General features: G+C 42.4%; 1 protein-coding gene across 5 annotated transcripts in view; it reads right to left on the bottom strand.

The window, feature by feature from the left end:
* ABCC4 (ATP binding cassette subfamily C member 4 (PEL blood group)) overlaps positions 1-23,881 on the bottom strand; it is a 323,862-nt gene that overhangs the window by 223,038 nt on the left and 76,943 nt on the right. For 3 of the 5 annotated variants that reach the window (XM_064269982.1, XM_064269981.1, XM_010589388.3), the window contains exon 5: positions 836-925. In XM_064269982.1, the coding sequence (XP_064126052.1) occupies positions 836-925 (90 nt within the window). Of the gene's footprint in view, positions 1-835; positions 926-11,823; positions 14,682-23,881 lie in introns of those variants that run through there. The other 2 variants (XM_023547267.2, XM_023547268.2) reach the window with 2 other exon arrangements.

The following is a 23,881-nucleotide window of genomic DNA, read 5'->3' as shown; positions in this document are numbered from 1 at the left end:
ATGTGATTACTTCCACGAGGTAAGCATAAGAAAAGGGGGTGATGAGATAAAGGGGAGTAAGGTTATTCCTGGCCAGGACCCACCCATCCAGCATTATGTACCAATTGCTTCCTGATATATGAGGCACTGTACTAGGCTCAGGGAAAGCAACCAACAGCTACTGAAAACACTATGTAGCGCGGTTCTACTCTGACACGCAGAGGGTGGCCATGAGTTAGAATCAACTCGATGGCAACTGGTTTAGGTAGGTTTATCACCTACCACGTGTTCAAATCTAGAGAAGGAGAAAGACAATTCAGCAGACAAAACCAATGCAACATGCTAAGAGCTAAGAAACGGCACTCAAGGAGAACTATTAGGTACATTTAACTAAGATGGGCAAAGACACTGCTGTCTGCCTGTCTATTACCTGCTTATTACTGAACTGGAGCCTTGGTGGTGCAGTGGTTAAGAGCTACAGTGAACTATAACTGCTAACCAAAAAGGTCGGCAGTTTGAATCTACCAGCTGCTCCTTGGAAACCCTATGGGCAGTTCTACTCTGTCCTAGAGTGTCACCATGAGTCAGAATAAACTCAACAGCAATGGTTTTTTTAATTATTATTACTGAACTACGTTGTAGGAAGTATTAGAACAAAACTCTAATCTATAGGACACAACACATATCATTACTTCCAAGTCGTACACAAAAAACCTGAGATTTGGATTAAAAAAATGCCTTTGTCTCATGTCCTCAATAGAATCCTGGCCTAAGGCAAAATCTGGCACCTGACATTCCAGGTAGTTAAAACAGAAAAAGGACATAAAATGAAAAAGCATTGTCTACTGCAACTTACCTGATCAAACTTGTTCACATCATTGGACAGCAGATTGACTATCTGGCCTGTGGTGGTCTTCCCCATGGCCCTGTTACTGAGGTGGAGTGCCTGAAATAAAAATGAGAGACAAAATTCTATTCCCACAGTGATACTATGTCACCCTTAGAAAACAGCAAAACTGAGCACATTCTCGTGAGGTCTTGTGAAGCCCCTGGGGGATGCAGTCGATTACCACGCACTGCTGCTAACTGGAGGTTCGAATCCACCCAGAAGCACCTCAGAAGAATGGCCTGGCAATCTATTTCCAAAATATCAGCCATTGAAAACCCTATGGAGCACAGTTCTACTCTGACATACATGGGGTCACCATGAGTCAGAACTGACTCCGCAGCAGCTGGGTTGGGCCTGAGTCTTTTAGTTTTGTTTTGTGTGATTTAAAGACAACCAGAATCATTTCTGACAGTAGGGCTCTAGCAACCAGCATTTATCCTTGAGCCTTCAAACAGCAGCAGCTTTGATGTGTGAGCTCACCAAAGGGGGGAGTAGGAGGTAAGAGCAAAATCCCAATCTCATATCTACCCTGAATTTTGGCACAACCAAAGCACAAAACAATTGAAGTTTATCCTTAAAAGCCAACCAAAGTGGTTTTGAACTAAATTAGATGAGAGTGCAGAAGGTGCCTGTGGAAAACAACGAGGAGACATGGCTTGTACATCGGGACATCAGGGGTTAATTCTCTGTGTGACCTCATTCATGTCATGTGTATCCTTTGGGTCTTGGATTCCTCATTCTGTGAACGGAAGTAACACTTCACCCTGCCGAGACAGTGGGTGCCTGTGAGAGTCCAATGACAATGAGTATTTGTAGAGGACACCAGGGGCTCCAGGAGATAGGACCGCTGACTGACACTTCCTGTTTTCCTGTCTTTAGAGACAAGGACAAGATACGTATACAAACACCTGTGGTTCACATATGCACTGGACAGTAAGCAGAGCAGCAAGGGGGAAAAAACACAGGGAAAGAAAATGAGGAGGCGGTTTACACAATACCCAAAACATGGTTAGAAAGATGGCCTGGGAGGCAGCTAAGGAGTTCAGAAGGCAACACGGACAGTGAATTTTTCCAAGTTAGAGTGATGGATAAGGAAAATAAATAATAAATAAACCGAAAATAACAAATGTTGGTGAGGATGTGGGGAAACTGGAACCCTTAATCCACTGCTAATGGGAATGCAAAATGGTACAGCCACTGTGGAAAACAGTGGTAGATCCTCAAAAAAATAAATAAATAAAAACAGCGCTACCATATTCCTGCTGCCATCAAGCTGATTCAACTCAGAGAGACCCTGAAGGACAGAGTAGAACTGCCCCACAGGGTGTCCTAGTGTCCTAGACTACAAATCCTTACAAAAGCAGACTGCCACATCTTTTTCCCAGAAACAGCTCATGGGTTCGAATTGCCAATTTTTCAGTTAGCGGTCGAACGCTAACTACCAGGCATCCTTAAAAAAAAAAAAAGCAATTCCGCTGCTAGGTATATACCCAAAAGACTTGTAAGCAGAGAGTAAAACAGATACTTGTACATCAATATTCACTGCAACACTATTCACAATAGCTGTGGAAACAACCTAAATGCCCATCAACAGATGAATGGATAAACAAAACATGGTACATACATTCAAATGAATACTACTCAGCCAGGAAGAGAAATGGAGTCTTAATAAAAACAAACAAAAAAACCCATTGCTGTCGAGTTGATTCTGACTCACATCGACCCTACAAGACTGAGCAGAACTGCCCCACAGAGTTTCCAAAGAGTGGCTGGTGTATTCAAACTGTCGACCCTTTGGTTAACAGCTGAGATCTTAACCAGTGAGCCACCAAGGCTCTGGAGCCTTGATATATGCTACAGTATGACTGGAGCTTGAGGACACTACTGGGTGAAATAAGTCAATCAGAAAGGACAAATATTGTAAGACCTCACTTATATAAAAAGATAAGACCAGGCAAAAGCACAGAGACCAAAGTATATTAGTGGTTACCAGGGGCAGGGATGGGAAGGGGGGAGTTACTGCTTAGGGAATACTGACTTTAGGTTTATGCTGATGGAAAAATCACCCTGATTAAGGGTAAGGTTGCACAGTCGATTATTGTAATTGCTATCAATAAGGTGTACAGCTGTAAGAGGATGAATTGGTGAAAGTTACATGAAATACATATTTATAGTAATGACTCCAAAAAAAAAAAGAGTAGCTACTGAGGCTGCATATTACAACTAAAAACCTCCTGGGATTTGGTCCCTTGGTTTGAGGTTTATGGTCATGGTTCCATAGAACATCCCAGTTAAATGGCCTAATATCATCTTTAGTACTTCTGTTCTACCTTCTAGTCCAATGCCTAGTTCCTGGGGTCTTAAAAATGTGCAAGCAGCCATCCAAGGTACAACAATCAATCCCTATTTGCCTAGAGCAACACAAGAAAAAGGAGAATCAGGAGTAGGGGGAGGAAATGCAACGTGTAGATAAGTGCCTCCTTCGCCATGAGATCAGAACTGGATGGTGCCTGGCTACCATTACTGAACATGTTGATCAAAGATTCCATAGAGAAATCCTGACCAAAAGAGGGGATATGCAGAACAGAATTTCAGATTCTCATGGAATCCAGGTTTCCTGGAGCCACAGAAGCCGGATGAACCCCTGAAACTACTGCCATAATCTTTAAACCTTAAACCAAAAATAACCTCTAAAGTTTTCTTAAAATCCAGCGACAGTTTAGCTTAACTAGTAAAGAATGCCTGCCTTGTGCTCTTTTAAGGTCTATCCGCATGAGATCAAATTCACAACAGCACCTTGAAAGATTAGTTGGGAAACTTAGGGGGCAATAAGTTTACATCAATGTGGGAGAAACAACTCAGAAAGCAGGGTGAGAATGGCTGCACAGCTAGAAAAGTGTTATCAGTGTCACTAAACTGGTTTATGTTCTGCTGCATATTCTCAAAAAGAACAAAAATAAAATATTTTTTAAAATGAGGGTAAAACTAAGGAGATAAATGTTGTTGTTGTCAGGTGCCGTCGAGTCAGTTCCAACTCACAGCGACCCTATGTACTGCAGAACAAACACTGCCCGTTCCTCCACCATCCTGGCAATCGTTGCTGTGCTTGAACACAGGGTCAATCCATCTGATTGAGGCCCTTCCTCTTCTGTGCTGACCCTCTACTTTACTAAGCATGATGTGGCTAATACGCACACGAAAAGATGCTCGAGTTATTAGCTGCTAGAGATGCAAATCAAAACTACAGTGAGATACCATGTGATCTCAGCAAAAATGGCGCTGCTCAAAAAAACAGGAAACAAATGCTGGCAAGGAAGTAGGGAGACTGGAACTCTTTACGCTGCTGGTGTGACTGTAAATTGGTAAAACAACTATGGAAACAGTATGGTACTGCCTCAAAAAAGCTAGAAATAGAAATACCATATGATCCAGCAATTCCACTCCTGGGTATATACCCTAAAGAAATAAAAGTCTGGACACAAACAGACATATACATAGCCCATGTTCATTAATGCATTATTCATATAATAGCAAAATGATGGAAACAACCTAAGGGCCCATGGACAGATGAATGGATTAATAAACTGTGGTACATACACACAATGGAATACGATGCAAATTAAGAATAATAATGAATCTGCAAAACATCTCACAACATAGATGAACGAGGAGGATATTATGCTGAGTGAAATAATTCAATCACAAAAGGGCCAATGCAGATCATTACTGTAAAGTAACAACAAAAGGTCTACAAACAGGAAAAAAAAAATATTCTTCAATGGTTACCAGGGATGGGTGGTGGAGGGAGGGAAAATTACCAATTAGATAGAAGACACGTAACATTGGTGAAGCCAAAGACAATACTTAATACGGAGGAAGTAAGTACACCATGACCAGGGCAAGAGCGGACACTGGGAGGAACACAGAACAAAGGACAACTTCAGTAACTACTGTAGCTTAGACAATCCTGCAGCAATAGCATTAACAAACAATAATTTACAAATGGACAAATAGGTAGGTAGGCATCCCAAGAGATGTGGAAGGACATAAGGGAACACACCTACCAGCAGATACAGGTTTGGTCATGGATATTTCTACATACATGACTGTAAGTGTGGCTCATATGCAGCACACAAAGGGTATAATCAGAGAAGCCTTTCGGACACAACCAAACACCTTCCAGGATGAACACAAAGGACGACAGACTTGGGGGACATCTATGTCAACTGGCACAACATAGTACACAAAGATAATGGTCTGCATCCTACTTTGGTGAGCACAGTCTCAAATACTTACAAGTCACCACCTAAGAGACAATAATTGATCTCTTCCTGTCCAGAGCAAAGGATAGTGAAGAAAACCAAAGACTCAAGGGAGCAGTTAGTCCAAAGGACCAATGGACCACACGAACCACAGGATACACAACCCCAAGACCAGAAGTACTAAATGGTGCCTGGCTACCACAAACAACTGCTCTGATTGGGATCACAGCTGAGGGTCCTGGATAGAGTGAGAGCAAACAGTAGAACAAAAAGTCAAATTCACAAAAAAGACCAGTCTTACTGGTCTGACGGAGACTGGAAGAACCTCCGAGACTATGCCTAAGACACCCTTTCTGACCTGCAAGTGAAGGCAGACCCCCTCCCAGCTAAACAATGGACAAACACATAATAAATGATAACACCCAAGAGAAACGAACTCTTTAGGACAACCAGTTATATGAAATCAAAAGGGTATTACTTGCCCATAAATAAAGATGAGAAGAAGAGGATATGTCTTGGTTATCTAGTGCTGCTATAACAAAAATACCACAAGTGAATGGCTTTAACAAACAGAAATTTATTCTCTCACAGTTTGGGCGGATGGAAGTCCAAATTCAGGGTGCCAGCTCCAGGAGAAGGCTTTATCTGTCTGTCAGTTCTGGGGAAAGGTCCTTGTCACCAATCTTCCCTCTTGTCTAGGAGATTTGCAGTGCAGGGGCCCCAAGTCCAAAGGTTGCATTCCACTCCTCGCTCTTCTTTCTTAGTGGTATGGGGTCCCCATGTCTCTCTGCTCACTTCTCTCTCTTATATATCAAAAGAGACTGACTTAAAACATAGCCTAATCTTGTAGATTGAGTCCTGTCTCATTAATATAACTGCCTCTAATCCTGCCTCATTAACATCATAGAGGTAGGATTTACAACACATAAGAAAATCACTTCAGATGACAAAATGATGGACAATCACAAAATACTGGGAATCGTGGTCTAGCCAAGTTGACACACATTTTGGGGGGACACAATTCAATCCATAACAGGGTAGCAAATCATGACAAAAGAAAACGGTGAGCCTGCGGCAGAAATGGGAAGAGTGCTGATACATTGTGAAGAATGAACCCAAGGTCATGAAACACTTTACGTACAAACTATTGAAAGGGAAATTAATTTGTTCTATGAACTTTCACATAATGCACAATTAGAAGGAAAAACAAAACACACACACACACCCAACAACTGCAGAACAGTTTTCTGAAGTACACGTGGGACAGTCACCAAGACAGGCTTTATGCTGAGTCATTAAATAAAAAAAGAAAAATCAATACATTTCTAAATATAGTAGTGCTTCAGAGAATATTCTCTGATGACAACAAAATTAGATGAGAACTCAGTAAGATTTTGCCAAAAACTTCAAATATTTGGAAATTAAGCAATGTAACTTCTGAATAATTCATGTGTCAAAGGGGACACCAAGAGAGGAATCAGAAATATTTTTAAATGAATAATAAAAACACACCACTATCAAAATTTGTGGGATACAGCTAAAGCAAGACTTAGAGGAAACCTGTAGCATTAAATGCTGTATATAACAAGAGAAGAGGCACGATATCAATGATTTAAGATTCCACCTACAACAAAAACACTGCTTACACCTCCAGAAGAGCTTTTAGGATAACTAACTACAATGATCCACCTGTAGACCTGTTACCCTCAGTATCTACCAACCTCTTGGGTACACAGACTAGGCTGTGGTCACTTACGTCATCATGATCATAAAAGGAGCTGCCACTGGTGGGCACCTACTAAATGCCAAACTACCAAATAGGAAACGACTCTACAAAGTAAAATTATTCCTACTTTGCCGATGAGAAAACAGATTGCAATTATCCATCCTTAATGGATAAACTTGGTACATACATACGGTGGAACACTATGCAACGATAAAGAACAATGAATGATGAAATCAGCAAAATATCTCAAAACACGGATGAACCTGGCGGACATTATGCTAAGTGAAATAAGTCAATCACAAAAGGACAAATATTATGTAAAACCACAAGTATAACAAGGCAAGAACAGGTTTACACACAGGTTTACACCAGGGATGGGAAGGGAGGGAGGGGAAAATACTAACTGCATAATAGACATGTATAGGGCAACTCGGCACCACATGACCAAGGCAAAAGAAGACACTGAGAAATACAGAGAATAAAGGGCAACTACAATAAATACTATAATACAATTTTGCAAACACCGTAATAACAACCAATAACCTGTGAGTGAGTACGTAAGTAGATATGTAGGCTAAATAGCTGTGCCAGGACATACGGGTTTATATCCACATGCCTATACAGGCAAGGTTGGAGATTTTAACATACGTGTCTGCAAGGGCTACATGCAGTCATATCTATAATTGAGCACATAGGGGATACAGTCATGGAAATTTCTTGTTGTTGCTATTGTGTCGTCAAGTCGATTCCAACTCATAGCGACCCTAGAGCACAGAGTAGAACTGCCCCATAGGGTTCCCAAGAAGCGCCTGGTGGATTTGAACTGCTGCCCTTTTGGTCAGCAGCTTGAGCTCTTAACTACTGTGCCACCAGGGCTCCAGTTGAAAACTTCTCAGACTTAACCAAATACCTCTGGGGGCTGACCTACTGGGCTTGAAGGCTGAGGACCATAGTCTCGGGGGACATCGAGATCAACTGGCATAACATAGTTCATAAGGATAATGTTCTACATCCTAGTTTGGTGAATAGTGTCTGGGATCTTAAAAGCAAGCAGGCAAGCCATCTAAGATACAACTATTGGTCTCTTCCTATCTGGAGCAAAGGAAGATGAAGAAAACCAGACCCAAGGAAACAATTAGTCCACAAGACTAATGGCCCACACGAACCACAGCCTCCTCTAACTTGAGACCAGAAGAACTAGATGGTGCCCGGCTACCACTACTCACCGATCTGATCAGGATCACAATAGAAGGTTCCAGTTAGAACAGATAAAATATACAGAGCAAAATTTAAATTCATACAAAAGACCAGGCTTACTGGCTTGATAGAGACTAGAGGAACCCCCCAGACGACTGCCCTAGGACAACTCACTAACATGGAACTAAAGCCACTCCCAGAGGCCACCTTTCAGCCAAATAACAGGCTGGCCTATAAAATACCACCACCACCCTTAATGAACGTACTCCTTAGGACAACCAACTATAGGAGACCAAAAGGACAACATTTGCCCAAAAGCAAAGACGAGAAGGCACGGGAGAGGCAGGGAAAGGGGAAGGAATGGAAACACGCACCCAGGGTGGAAATGGGGAATGCTGGCGCTTCAAGGGAATTGCAATCAGCATCATGAAACAATTTGTTTCATGAATTACTGAACGAAAAACTAATTTGCTGTGTAAACGTTCACCTAAAGCACAATAAAACATTAAAAAAAAAAAAGGTTATTTGGCCCTCAAGCAGCCTGAGGGTGGCCCCTAGGTGGTAGTTACAAGAACAGTCGTATCACCTCAAGGAAATGCTCCCAAACAACTTGGGTAAATATGGAAGTGGGATCTTTCCCGGTCAAGTCTCTCAGTGAGAACCCAGCCCAGTCAACACCTTGATTGCAGCCTTGTGAGACCCAAAACAGAGGACCCTGCTAAGCCATGACGGGGGTGGGGTGGGGGGGGTGGGTGTGGGGGTGTGGGTGTGTGGGTGTGTGGGTGTGTGTGGGTGTGTGTTTTAATTTGTGCTTTAGGTTAAAGTTTACAGCACATATCAGTTTCTCATTCAAAAATTTATACACAAATTGTTTCATGACATTGGCTGCAATCCCCACAATGTGTAAGCACTCTCCCCCTTTCTCTTTCCACCCCCGGCTCCCTATGTCCCTTTATCCAGGTTTCCTGTCCCTTCTTGCTTTTGGGCAGGTGTTGCCCATTTGGTCTCGTAGACTTGACTGATCTAAGAAGCACGTTCCTCACGTGCGTTATTGTTTCATCCCTGGACTTTCGATCCAGAAACTAGAAGATAATGTGTTATTTAAAAAAAAAAAAAAAAAGCTCATGTCTAGTGAAGAGAAAAACAATCTGCAAATTAAGACACCACCATTCTACTGATATTCTGGCTCTACACTTCCTGAAGCTGACATGTTATACAAGGAAGCCGGTTGCTGAAGTATGCTTTCCTTGTGAAAGGAAAATAGTTCCACCGTGAACAAAAGGAAAGAAAAACAAGCTGAAAACAATACTTGCAGTGTATGCCAGACCCAGGGCTAATATCTTTAATAAATCAAGAGCATCTGAATATCATTAAGAATTATAAAAGCCCCCCAATCTAGAATCTAAAAAGGTAAAAAACATGTGCAGGAAATTCACAAAGGAAAAACAATGGCCAATGAAACTATACAGATACTCAAATTCATTACTACTCAAAGACATGTAAATTAAAATAGTGAAGAAGTATTATTTTTCACCTGTGAAGTTAGTAAAATTGGCAAAGATTTAAGAAACAAAATATCCAGTCTTGGTGAGGCTGTAGGGCCATGTCATTTCACCGGGGGCAATGCGAAGAGTTTCAACTCTTTGGGGGGAAATCTGGCCTGTCAAAAGCCTGGAAATGTTTATACGCTGAGGAATTACGGGTGGAAGTTTACCTCTAATCGTGTCAGTCACACTGCTGTCTGTATTATGTAAAAACTGGAAAACTATCTAATCATTGGCTATACTAGCATCTATGTGGCCCTTATAAAAAAAATATGGTGAGCTGTGAACGCTCACCATATTGTTTGAATGAAATGCAAATTCCAGGAAAGTAGAGATCCATTTTATGGGTGGTTACTACAGTGGGTAGACATGAAAATACATCTAGGATTACAAGAGACCTTTATCATCTAGACGAAAACATTAATTTTGTTCAACTTAAAAAAATAAAATAAACCAAGTAATATTTATCTTTCATTTGAAAAACAAACTGCTTCTCCTTTCTTAATTATTTTAATCAGTGGACGTGAAATACTAAACCCATGTGTGGACACACCAATATCATCATCAAACGAATTTGGGGGAAAAGAATGATCTTTTCACTGAAGTGAATTCCTTATGTTGGTGAAATGTATTATCCCTGTAAGATTCCACTCTTCATTTTAAGGAACCCCCACCCCCACCCCCACCCCAACCCTTCTCTAATAAACCAAAAAACCAAACCCGCTGCCATCAAGTTGATTCCGACTCATAGTGACCCCAAAGGACAGAGAAGAACTGCCTCATAGGATTTCCACGGAGCGCCTAGTGGATTCGAACTGCCGACCTCTTGGTTAGCAGCTGTAGCTTTTAACCACTACGCCACCAGGGTTTCCAACTTCTCTAATAGTCCTTTTCAAACAGAAGATGGAAACTTCTGATAATCCTCTTCATGGTGCAGACTCACTGTGAGCAACCCGACGCTTACCCAGGGACAAGGGCCCTTCGTGTGGGGACACTGTTCCTGATGGAGCGGCCCAAATGGTCATGCTTTTGGATTCTGCGTACTTTATAATGCCATCTTCTTCCTTGCTCTCAGGCCATCAGCTGTTCCTTCACCTTTTCAAACCATCTCACCATGGCCTCCGACTGTTTTTACAATAGGAGAGGACTTACTAACTAGTCAAGTCAGAGTAAATAAATAGGCTCTGAACAGGCACACAAACGAGCAGAAGAACACAAGTGCTTTGTGCTCCTATTTTGAGTTTTTGACTTATTTCATGGTTCATGGTCCTATCTCTGAGTTGAGTTTATCAGATAATGTGGCTTCCTGGTTAATTGGGTATTACTGCAACAAGCAACTATGATGAGTATGTTTAGCTCACTTGAAGCAGAAAATTGCCTGTATTTTTCCAATACCCTGGGCCAGGGTTGCTTAGCAATGCTGCCACACCTACTTTCCAGCCACTGATTACATAATCTAAAGCCATTAACCTCTGTTTGTGAGAGAAGGGCTCAAAGATGGCCTAATACCCTCCTTTCCCATTCAATGAGTACGCTATCAGGGGGCTACTCCACAGAGACCATCAGACTCCCTCCTATGGTTCTGCAGAAGAAATGAGATCCAAGGAAACCAAAAAAAAAGTTCATACAAAATCGACAACCCTGCCACTTTCTGTATGACAGCTCCGACACTTCGTGTTTTTTTTTTTTGGCCTGACTGTCTATTGCTGGCATACAAGATGCAAACCTATACAGAAAGCTCTGTAACTTTTGAACGGTTTGGTACTTACATACTGGAGGGATCATTAGCTTTCTTTTAACTCCACTGGCCACCTTTTGCCATTGCACCACTATGCCTACCTGGGTAAAGTAAAACATGTAGAGAGTCAACGGGCCAGGTCCTGCCCTGTGGACAACTGAGCCTCTGAGCATGAGAGCCACAATGCAAACCCCAAGAACGACCCCAAAGGTGGGGCCCTACGTCACCTGCTCTGGCATCAGGCTAGGATCAGGCACAGGCTAGTTCTGAGAATCCAGGTAACTAAATTCATCAGACTAAGTTTCTCCACATTCCCTTTACCCCATGACCTCAAAGGGCCTGAGACAGGATTCACTGGAGACAGCCAGAGTCCCTGAGGCTGCCTCTGCAACACCCTGGGAATGCAGCCCCTACAGAGTGAAGAACAACCCAGAAGATCGCCAGGACTCCAGAAACTCGGTTATTCTAGCAGCCGCTGTACAGAGTACCTGTCAGTCATCCAGTGCTGCTATAACAGAAGCACCACAAGTGGGTGGCTTTAACAAAGAGAAATTTATTCTCTCACAGTCTAGTAGGCAGCAAGTCCAAATTCAGGGTATCAGCTCCAGGCAAAGCCTTTCTCTGTCAGCTCTGGAGGAAGGTCCTTGTCATCAATCTTCCCCTGGACCAGGAGCTTCTCCGCAGGAACCCCAGGTCCAAAGGACCAGCTCTGCTCCTAGTGCTTCTTTCTTGGTGGTATGAGGTCCCCACTCTCTGCTTGCTTTCCTTCCCTTTAGTCTCTTGTAAGATAAAAGGAAAACCCCAGGGAAACTCCCTTTACATTGATCAGGGCTGTGACCTTAGTAAGGGTGTTATATTCCCACCCTAATCCTCTCAACACAAAACTACAGTCACAAAATGGAGGACAACCACACAATACTGGGAATCATGGCCTAACCAAGTTGACACAAATTTTGGGGGGACACAATTCAATCCATGACAGTACCCAACAGACAACTGGTGGGTGTTCACTGGTGACAATGCTCCATGAAAAATTCTACTCCCTACATACTGTATGATTCCAGCTTTTTGACATTCTGGGAAAAGCCAAGCTACAGAGACAGCAAAAAGATCAGTGATTTCCAGGGGCTCAGGAGAGGTAAGAAGTGAACAGGTGGAGCCCAGGGCATATTCAGGGCAGTGAAACTATTCCACATGAGGCTGGAATGGTGGACACACGACATTACGCACTTGCCAAAACCCAGAAGGCTGCTTCCTTTCATGCCAATTTTAGAAACAATGGTGCTTTCCTCTGAATTACACAGCAATAAAATACGAACTAGAACATTAGATAATTCAGGTCATCAAAAATATATTCTAAACTCAAAGTACTTAATTTGATATGACATTACATATTTGGCAAAACCCATAGGACCGCACAGGACAAAGCATGAACCCTAATGTAAAATACAGGTTTTGGTTAGTAATAATGAATCAATGTTGGTTCATCTGCTGTAACAACCGTACTACAGGAATGCAAGGTGTTAATAACTGGGAAAACCATGCGTGGGGACACAGGGGCTACGGAACTCTACTTGCTGCGCAGTTTTTCTGTAAACCTAAAACTGCTGAAAAATGAAGTCTATTAAATTCCCAAAAGAATAAAAAATGCTATATCCAACTGTGGTGGCCTGGAGTGTCCCCAGGTTCTCGGCAACATTTTAGAAAATCTAATCAGGCAACTGAAAATAGGTGCTTCAGTGAGGCGTCATTGACACACATTGTTCTGGGAAAATTACTACAATTTCATTAATAAAGGCTACTAATACCTAAGCAAAAGATATATAATGTGACTTGATCGTAGTATGTTCAAAGTGAGGTGACATGCCCAGGGGCCTGCTGGGGGGATGTGGTACAGATATACATGCTGGGGTTAGGTAAGAAAAGATAATCTTAATGACGGCATAAACAAAATATGCCTCACTTTAAAAAAAAAAAGGACAGCTGCTGTTGAGTGGACTCTGACTCACAGTGGCTCCATGTGTGTCAGGGAACTGTGCTCCACTGGGTTTTCAATGGCTGGTTTTTCAGAAGTAAGTCCCCAGGCCTTTCTTCCAAGGCACCTCTGGGTAGACTCAAACCTTCAACCTTTTGGTTAGCAGTTGAGCAACATTAACTGCTGCTGTCAAGACAATTCCGACTCATGGCAACCCCATGTGCTACAGGGTAGAGCTGCTCCGCAGGGTCTTCCTGGCTGTAATCTTTACAGAAGCAGATTGCCAGGCCTTTCTTCTGTGGCACCACTAGATACGTCTGAACCACCAACATTTAGGTTAGTAACTGAGTGCAAACTGTTTATGCCACCCAGAAACTTTCAGGCCACAAAGAAGGGAATAAAACAAACTTACGCCCTTTTTTCTGTTTCTAACTAAAAAACAAAATTTTAAAATGTGTTCAATTATAGTCTTTCTTTCAAAAATCCATGTTTAATCAGAAAAATTTACACATAAAGCCTATGAAAAGTCTCTTATAGCAAGTATACTTACAATTTTTTGCCTATAATGAAATTTCTAATTATTTTGTGGCTTTTTTCAGACCAACAAGTACTCCGGAGAAGGAATACACCCTCTACAGACTCACCTACTACTGTACAGGATTTTACGGAGACTATGTCAGAACCAGAGCATTTTTAAAATGTGGTTTTCCTTCTTCCTAACGTTTTAATACCACCTAAGAGCTGAACTCAAGGAGGATGGACATGGAGCAACCCTGAAGCTGCAGCTCAACTTTGGTTAATATTGTGAAACCAGTTTCACTACTCTTTCCTTTTTAAACATCTTGTTGGAAGTTTTAAGAAAATGAAGAAGTCTGTGCAACGGAAAGAGAAAAACTGACTCGGGGAAGGAAAAACTGTCTAAACAACGATTCGTTTACAACACACATATTTAGAACTAAACATATCAAAAGCAGCGATGCTTCAATTTCTTTCATCGATAAAGGAATAAGGGAAAGGTGCACGCACAGCAAGAGGAAACGCTACCGCCCAGGCAGCCACCCAGCACCCGCTTTACACATTTCATGTTTCCGAATCCCACATTCTCCTGCTCACTTGAGTGGAGTGATAAGCAGCCGTGTGAGGACAGCTGTAAACTCAAAGAGACACCCAACAAAGAAAGTGACCCTGTTAGCTCTGCTAATGGGCCCCAGAGGGAACAGGAAGAAGGAGATGAGGGCTTCAAAACATAACCAAGACATTCTTGCTCAGAGCAGGGAGCCAAAGAGGAATTAAAACTTTTCCAAAAGTCCTTCCTTTTCCTCTAAAAGGACCTGAAAGTTAATTACCATAGTTCAGGATCTGAGTGAATGTTAATTTTTTCACTGAACACTAGGTAAATGCATTACTTTTACCTGAAGAAAAAATAATCACTTAAAACATTTTTCAAAATAAAAACAATCTCCAACCATAATTTCAGCATAAATCTGGGAAAAAGGAATGCAGACATCAATGCTGCCCTTTCTCTTCCCAAGGAGGGCCACATCCAGCACCCCCATCACACCACCACCCCTCCCTCCTGGAGTGTTTCCCAAACTTTCCTGATGATAAGAACCACTGGGGCATGAACTAAATATACATATTCCTAGATCTTTTCCTCTGAGATTCTGATTGAGTAGGTCTGGGACGGGGCCCAGGTTCTGGGTTTTTTATTAAGCATCACGGTGACTCATGACAAAATTTGGTGCGCCTTTGCCTAGCATATGCCCTCACCCTTATCTGTTCAATGAGGTACCATATTTTACTCAAATAACATGCGTTATACTCTTTTGCCAACTGCACAAACCCCTTGCACATTGTTTTCCTAGATGCACCGTGCATGTTCTATGTGTGGGTGTGTTGTTTACGTTGGTACTGTCATGGATTAAATTTATCCCCCCAAAATATGTACTAACTTGGCTAGGCCATGATTTCCAGTATTCTGTGACTGTCTACCATTTTGTCACAGATGTGATTTTCCTAGGTGTTGTAAATCCTACCTCTATGATGTTAATGAGATGGAATTAGTCGCAGTTTTGTCTTTATGTTAATGAGGCAGGACTCAATCTACAAGATTACATTGTGTCTTAAATCAATCTCTTTTGAGAATAAGAGAAAAGCAAGCAGAGAGATGGGGGGGCGTGGGGAATCCTCATATCACCACGAGAGTAGAGCCAGGAGTGCGCAAACTTTGGACCCCAGGGTCCCTGTGCTGAAAAGCTCCTCGACCAGGGGAAGACTGATGACAAGGACCTTCCCCCAGAGCTGACAGAGACAGAAAGCCTTCCCCTGGAGCCGGTATGCTGAATTCAGACTTCCAGCTTCCTGGACTGCGAGGACATAAAGTTCTGTCTGCTAAACTCATCCACTTGTGGTATTTCTGTTATGGCAGCACTAGATGACTGAGATAGAAAGAAACTCAAAGTGAAAGCCATCGCTGCCCTGGCTCTCAGCCTGGAGACAATCTTCCAACTGTGGCAGCAAGCTGAAGTCCACACAGTGCACAGAAGTTCAGCTGAGCTGGGAGGCAGGGATCAGAGTCTGAGTCCGCTGAAGCAGCTGGAATCTGTGAGGCAAGGCACCTGATAGTAAAGAAGTGTGCAGAAAGAGTGTCCCAGAAATCGGTGGAGGGAGGCAGGGAGTAGAAGCCTGCGAGACCTTGGCTCAAGGTTGGTTTGCACACACACAGGACAAGGCTACCTGAGGCCTGACAGAGGGTGGGTGCTATGGAGCAGTAAACAGAACAGAGTTACTAGAGGCCAAGCAGAGCCAAGCACACTGGAGTTCTCATCCAACCAGAATAAAGAAACCTCATTAAAACATCCGTAATAACCTGGTATACAGCTGGGACATCAGCAAGGCCAACCCTTAGAATGAAAGACCACTTCCTAGAGCAATGATTCTCAACTGGAGCAATTTTGCTCCCCAGGGGACACTGGGCAATGTCTGCAGACATCTCTGGTTATTGTAACTAGGGGATACTGCTGACATCTGGTAGACAGAGGCCAGGGACAGCGTTCAACACCCTATGATGCACAGGACAGCCCCCAACAACAGAGAATTATCCTGCCTAAAATGTCAATAGTGGTAAGGCTGAGAAACCCTCCCCTAAAGAAGGCTTACTCTAGATCTGCCCTAAAACCAAAACCAAACTCACTGCCATTGAATCGATTCCAACTCATAGTGGCCATACAGCAAAGAGTAAACTACTCCATAGGGTTTTCAAGGCTATAAATCTTTACAGAAGCAGACTACCACATCTTTCTCCCTCAAAGTGGCTGGTGGGTTCAAACTGCTGCCCTAACAAAGTCTAAAACCAAGCCCTAAAAAGACCCACAAAGGGCATTCAGCTTGAAGGTTGAGTCCTACCAAGTTACAGAGGCTTGAGAAATACCTTGAGATTTCCCAAAGATCTCCCCCAACAAGTATAAAACTAGGCCTACCCAAGTTCAGGAAACCCTGGTGGTATAGTGGTTAAGAGCTACGGCTGCTAAACAAAAGGCTGGCCGTTTGAATCTACCAGGCACTCCTTGGAAACCCTGCAGGGCATTTCTACTCTGTCCTATAGGGTCACTGTGAGTTGGAATCGACTCAAAGGCAATGGATTTGGCTTGGTTTTTGGTTTACCCAAGTTCAGGATGATCGGCCAGTAAATAAGCTGTGTATTACTGCAACAGTCAACACTTTTCAGAACAAGATTATCAAAATCCACACCTACAATGTGGCACTCATAATGTCCTAGGTATAATTTTCAAATCCTAAATATGCAAGGAAATCAGGAAAACATGAGCCATAGCAAGAAAGCAAGCAATAAAAATCAACTCTTCAAAATATATAATAGTAATAAAAGTAAATGCAAATGAGTCCAGATGTTGGATTAAATATTTAAAGAGGGAATTCTAAATTATGTTCAAAAAGTTAAAGGAAATATGTTCACGGAATCAAAATTATGTATAAACAGATAGATAGTCTCCAGAGAAAAATCTAAACTACAAAAAAGAGCCAAATGGACATTTTGGAACTGAAAAGTGCAATACTGAAATGGGGGGAGGGAACAGGACAAACACTACCTGGGATTAACAATAGTTCGGAGATAGCAGAAGAGTTAAGCTGATAATTGGAAACCAATTTGAGGAAGAGAGAAAACAGACTAAATACATAAAAAAACACTGAGGAATCTGTAAGACAATTTGAATGTATAACATACAAGAAAGAGAGAGTGAGAATGGGGCTGAAAAGAAATTTGAAAGGCATAATGGCCAAATATCTCCCAAATTTTATGAAAAAGAATCAAATTAGAGATCCAAAGGCTCTAATCCAAGATAAATAAAAATAAAATCACACTTAGGAACATCACCATCAATCTTCTGAAAATCAGAATAAAAAGAAAATCTAAAAAAAAAAAAAAAAACCAGAGAAAAAGAAAACAGAACCATGACATAGGTGACAATGGAACATCTTCACAGTGCTGGGGGCGGGGGCCTACCAATCCAGAATTGAAAATCCAACAAATACATCCTCCAAAGATGAGAAATAAGAGGTTTTAAGATAAACAAAAGCTGAGCAAATTCATCACTAGCAGACCTTCACTACAAGAAATGCCAAAGGATATTTTTCAGACAGAAGGGAGATGATATCAGATGGAAGTCTAGGGCTACAGAGAGGAATGAAGAGTACCAGAAATGGTAATTAGGTGAGTAAATAAAAACTGGGCTTCCCCCCGCCTTTCAAATTCTGAACAGACAAATGAATATTAAAGCAAAAATAACAATGTGTATGGTAGTAATGATGAGGGATGAGGTAAGGTTAGGTTTAGGGTTATTAAAGTTAGGTTAGGATTGTTAGGGTTAGGGTTGTTATAGGGCTCAAGTTGTTGGGATTATTCCCTCGGTGCAGCTTGGACTTCTTCCTTCAATAACATCGGTTCTTGATCATATGCTACCTCCTGAAATGGTTGAATGTTGACCAGTTCTTTTTGATACAGTGATTCCGTAAATTCCTTCCTTCTTTTGATACTTCCAGCATTGTTCAGCCTTTTGCCCATAAAATCCTTCAAGATTGCAGCTCGAGGCTTGAGTTTTTTCTTCAATTTTTTCAGCTTGAGAAATACCAGCATGTTCTTCCCTTCTGGTTTTCTAACTCCAGGTCTTTGCACGTTTCATTATAATACTTTGTCTCCTGGAGCCATCCTTTCAAATAGAAATTCAGCTCTTTTACTTCATCATATCTTCTGTTTGCTTTATCTATTCTACGTTCAAGAGCAAGTTTCAGGGTCTCTTCTGACATCCATTTTGGTCTTTTCTTTCTTCCTGTCTTTTTAATGATCTTTTGCTTTTGTTGTGTATGGTGTCCTTGATGTCATTCCACAACCCATCTGGTCCTCGGTCATTTGTGTTCAGTGTGTCAAATTTATTCTTGAGATGGTCTCTAAATTCAGGTGGGATATACTCAAGGTTGTATTTTGGCTCTTATGGACCTGTTCTAATTTTCTTCAGCTTCATCCTGAACTTGCCTATGAGCAACTGATAGTCTGTTCTGCAATCAGCCTCTGGCCTTGTTCTGACTGATGATACTAAGCTTCTCCTTCATCTCTTTCCACAGATGTAATTTACTTGATTCCTGTGTATTCCATCTGGCGAGGTCCACATGTACACCATTTATGTTGTTGAAAAAAGGTATTTGCAACGAATAAGTCATTGGTCTTGTAAAATTTTTATTATTGTATCATAAAACCCATTGCTATCGAGTTGATTCCAGCTCATAGTGACCCTATAGGACACAGCAGAACTGCCCCATAGGATTTCCAAGGAGTGGCTGGTAGATTCAAACTGCTGACCTTTTGGTTAGCATCCTATATCTTAACCACTGTACCAGCAGGGCCCCTATTACAGTTGGGTGCTATTATCAAATTTAAGCTTACAGCAGTTTGTCTACAGCAAAAAGCTAAAGAGAGCTAGGATTCACACAAAAGCAGTCCAGCTACAGAACCTCAGCTGACTTCCTTAATCACAAGCCACTTCTACACCAAGTACTTTACAGAAGTAATCTGATCCCGTGCTCACAACAACCTCATAAAGCAGATACTCTTTATTCCCATTTTAAAGATAGGAAACTGAGGCTCAGAAACTCATAAGTTTGTTACTATTTTAGAGTTTAGGAAACCGCAAAAAAAAAAAAAATCAGGATTTGAACTCAGGTGTGCCTGCCTTCATAGTCCACATTCATAATCTCTACCCCATACTGTAACCAACCACAGTGTCATCTACAAAGTACCAGGACATCTGGCTCAACACCTGGGCACTCTGTGCTTGTCAGATTCTCAATCCAGATTCTAAGACACTTGGGGTTGATGAACAGCCACCATCCTTGAGGCTTACACCTGCCGTTTCAAAACGGTTATTCACCACCCAGGAGGATTAAACTTGCCAATTGTATGCTTCCAGTATGTACTGGAAGGTCTTGGTTATAGGGTATACAATAAAATTAAGCTAAACGTTTGAGGCCTATTAGTATCACCTGTGAAGCTTTTAAAATCAGAACGTGTTGTGGGGGGTGGGGGTAGGAGCTAGGCGTCAGCATTTTTTTTAATGAGTCCCCATGTGATTTCAACGTGAGGAAAGTTTGAGAACCACTGTTAGAGAATTCCTTTCTAGTTTCATCTGTACTCCCGTAAAGCAGGTTATCAGGTGATAGGATGCAATTTACACTCGTAACTTTCTAGTAACAGAAATTTCTCCTTTGTAAAAGCTAAATGAAACATGCTCATCTTCTTTGCCTTGCCTTCTCAGCTTAAACTCTTAGCTATAAAAAAAACTAAACTTGCATCTGATGGCTCCTTTTAGCTCTTCGCTGGCAAACCAGAACACTGACAAGTTGCCACTTGATGAGGTTAACTTGTCACAAAATGTGCAGGTCTAATTCAAGTTTACAGCCAAAGTAAAACAGAAAAATATTATTTTTAATTGACAAGGCTTTACAAACAGTGGAATGGAGTCCCTGGGTGGCGCAAATGGTTAACTGCTCAACTACTAGCCCAAAGGTTGGCAATTCAAACCCACCCAGAGGTGCGCTGGAAGACAGGCTTGGTGATCTGCTTCTGAAAGGTCACAGCCTTGAAAATCCTACAGTTTTACTGTCACATGGGGTCGTCGTGAGTCAGCATTGACTCAAGACAGGAAATTAGCCATTTGTCCCACTGTAGAGGGACAAATGGCTAATTTCCTGTCTTGAGTCAATGCTGACTCACGACGACCCCATACTGGGAATACGTACAGTGGTGACTTTCTAAACTTTGCAAGTATTACGTTCAAAACGCTGTTCTTGTTACTGCTGCTCTTAACATAAATGAGAACACAGATCACTAACCTACATTCTTAATCCCAAATGGACACATCCTGCTCATGAGTGTGCAACCCCCATGTTGAGCAATCCCTTTATCTGATAAAAAGTTATGAGAAACACCACCGAAGACATGACCCAGAGATTCAAAATGCCTCCACAGACCAATATAAGCAATTTTTGGTCCAAATAAAATAGTCATGATTCACTGAAGCGTCTCTTCATTAGATCTCAAGATAAACAGAAAAGTCAGTGAACAAAAGCCAAAAGTAGTTTTACCAAAGCTGTGCAAAGGTGTAGAAATGCCAAGTCGTTTTATTGCAGCTCATCCTACAATGTCATGGAATACTCCAAACTACTACTGTTCGCTTAGCTGCTACTCCGCTTATTAACAACCAACCTGATTTTCGCCCAGGAGTGGGGATTAGGAGGTGTGGTCTGGGCTTAAACCGCAAAGGCTCACAGAAGGCCCTTTCGGAGGTTCATGCAGGCCCAGCTTCTGCCCTAAGTAGTCAGCCATGTGTGAGGAAGAGGTGCTTTATTTCTTCACTTCAGCACGTCTCTGTGTAGGCAGTACATGAGGAAATGTGTCTTTCCCATGTTTCTGGAATTTCAGGTTAAGTCTATGATTTAACCCAAGCAATTCCTGACTTCTGAAAGGGACAATTCTTTCAGGTTAATCAGTCTGGAAACTTAATACCTTGGGGAGATGTTTTCATTCAGGTAAGCAAATGTGCCAGGTTATATCAGATATCCCAGGGGCTACTTTCCAAAGTGTTTGTGGAAAAAACACAGGTGAAGAGCAAGTCACCTGCACCGAGGGCTTTGTTTGATTGAACTTCCGCTTCAAATCGGATTTAAATGTTCAAGGCTTAACAAAGGAATTTCCTATTTATTTACTGAAACTAGGCATGATCTGGCAAGATAAAAATCTAGCTAATTCATAGAGAATTCTCAATACTCTTCATCTGAATACTAGGGGAAAAAAAAAAACAAATCCACTGCCAATGAGTTGATTTTGACTCACAGGGACCCTGTGGGACAGAGTACAATTGCCCCACAGGGTTTCTGTCTTAGTTATCTAGTGATGCTTTAACAGAAATACCCCAAGTCAGTGGCTTTAACAAACAGAAATTTATTCTCTCACAGTAAAGTAGGCTAAAAGTCCAAATTCAGGGCACCAGCTCCAGGGGAACACTTTCTCTGTCAGCTCTGGAGGAAGGTTCTTGTCAACAACTTTCCCCTGGACTAGGGGCTCCTCCACACAGGAGCCCAGGGTCCAAAGGACGTGCTCTCCTCCCAGCACTGCTTTCTTGGTAGTCTAATGTCCCCACTCTTTGTTTGCTTCCCTTTCATCTCTTGTAAGATAAAAAGTGGTGCAGGCCACACTCAAGGGAAACTCCCTTTACACTGGATCAGGGATGCGACTCTAAGGTGTTACAATCCCATCCTAAACCTCTTCAGCATAAAATTACAATCACAAAACGGAGGAGAATCACACAATACTGGGAATTATGGCCTAACCAAGTTGACACATATTTTGGCCTCCCACAATTAAATCCATGACATTCCACCCTTTGGCCCCCCAAAATTCATGTCCTTGCTACATGTAAGACACATCCACCCCATCGTATAATAAAAAAAGTATTAAATCAACTGCAAGTCCAAAATCCCAAAATTCCTCTTCCTCTGTGAAATCTAAAATACAAGTAATCTGCTTCCAAAGTACAATGGCCGAAAAGGCACAAGCTAGACATTTCCATTACAAATGGAAAAAACTGGAGGGAAAGAAGACATAACAGGCACTAAGCAACTCAGCAGAACACATTACATTAGCCTTCAAGGCTCTGCAAATAATCCTCTGTTCTCTGAGTCCATTTACCCAATGGTCCTGTCCTCCATTCTGTAGGTATTGGCCATACTCTCTAGATTCTGGGTGGAGGCCCCTCAGCTCTGGGCTTCAGCTCCACCTTCCAGGCCCACTGGGATGGCAACTCTGCTCCCTCGGCTTTAGGCACACCATTCTCCTAGTCCATCTGAGTGGTGGCTCCACCCTTAGAAACACCAGAAGCCATAGCTCCACCCCTTGAGAGGCCAGAGGTCAAGGCCATACCTTCTGACACCGAGGCAGCTTGGCTTCCTGTGTTCCTTGTCTCTCCAGCTTCTACTTCCTGGCTCCCTGACCTCTTGGCCCCTTGGGCCCCACACCCGCATCTGCCCTGCTGGGGCAAGTGTTCCAAAGCTCTGTAGCTCCACCGATTAGTGCCTGGAGGTACCCAACTCCACCAGGAAGCCTCCTCTGCACAGGCACTCAGCTCTCTCACTCTGTAGACTGGCTCCAGTGCTATCTGGCGCTGGTCTTCTGGTTCTGCTGCTACTGGTCCTCTGTTGCTGCTGGTCCTCTATCCATTCATAGTTTCAAAACTGCTTCCACATTTTAGGTATCTGTTAGAGCAGGACCCCACTCTCTCAGTACCAAATTCTGTCTTGGTCATCTAGTGCTGCTGTAACAGAAGTACCACAAGTTGATGGCTTTAACATAGAGAAATTTATTCTCTCACAGTAAAGTAGCCTAGAAGTCCAAATTCAGGGCATCAGCTCCAGGGGAAGGCTTTCTCTGTCAGCTCTGGAGGAAGGTCCTTGTCATCAATCTTCCCCTCGACTAGGAGCTTCTCCACACAGGAACCCCGGGTCCAAAGGACATGCTCTGCTCCCGGCACTGCTTTTTTGGTGGTATGAGGTCCCCTCTCTGCTTGCTTCCCTTTCATCTCTTGTAAGGTAAAACGTGATGCAGGCCATACTCCAGGGAAACTCCCTTTACATTGGCTCAGGGATGTGACCTTAGTAACAGTATTACAATCTCACCCTAATCCTCTTTAAAATAAAATCACAATCACAAAATGGAGGTCAACCACACAATACTGGGAATCCTGGCCTTACCAAGTTGACACATATTTCTGTGGGACACAATTCAATCCATGACAGTTTCCAAGGCTGAAATCTTTACAGGATCAGACTGCCATACCTTTCTCCTGCAGAGCTAGCTGGCAGGTTTAAACCACCAACCTTTCAGTTGGCAGCCGAGTGCTTAACCACTATGCTACCAGGGCTCCTTCAAACAGCAGAAGGAAGTACAATAGCGTAAGAAAGATAATGGCAGTAAAGAAGAGGAGGAAGAGTAGGGTTCATTTGATTAG

The sequence above is a fragment of the Loxodonta africana genome, chromosome 17 (genome assembly GCF_030014295.1).
Source record: "Loxodonta africana isolate mLoxAfr1 chromosome 17, mLoxAfr1.hap2, whole genome shotgun sequence".
In the NCBI taxonomy this organism is placed as follows: Eukaryota; Metazoa; Chordata; class Mammalia; order Proboscidea; family Elephantidae; genus Loxodonta; species Loxodonta africana.
This window is presented reverse-complemented; position numbering and strand designations above follow the sequence as displayed.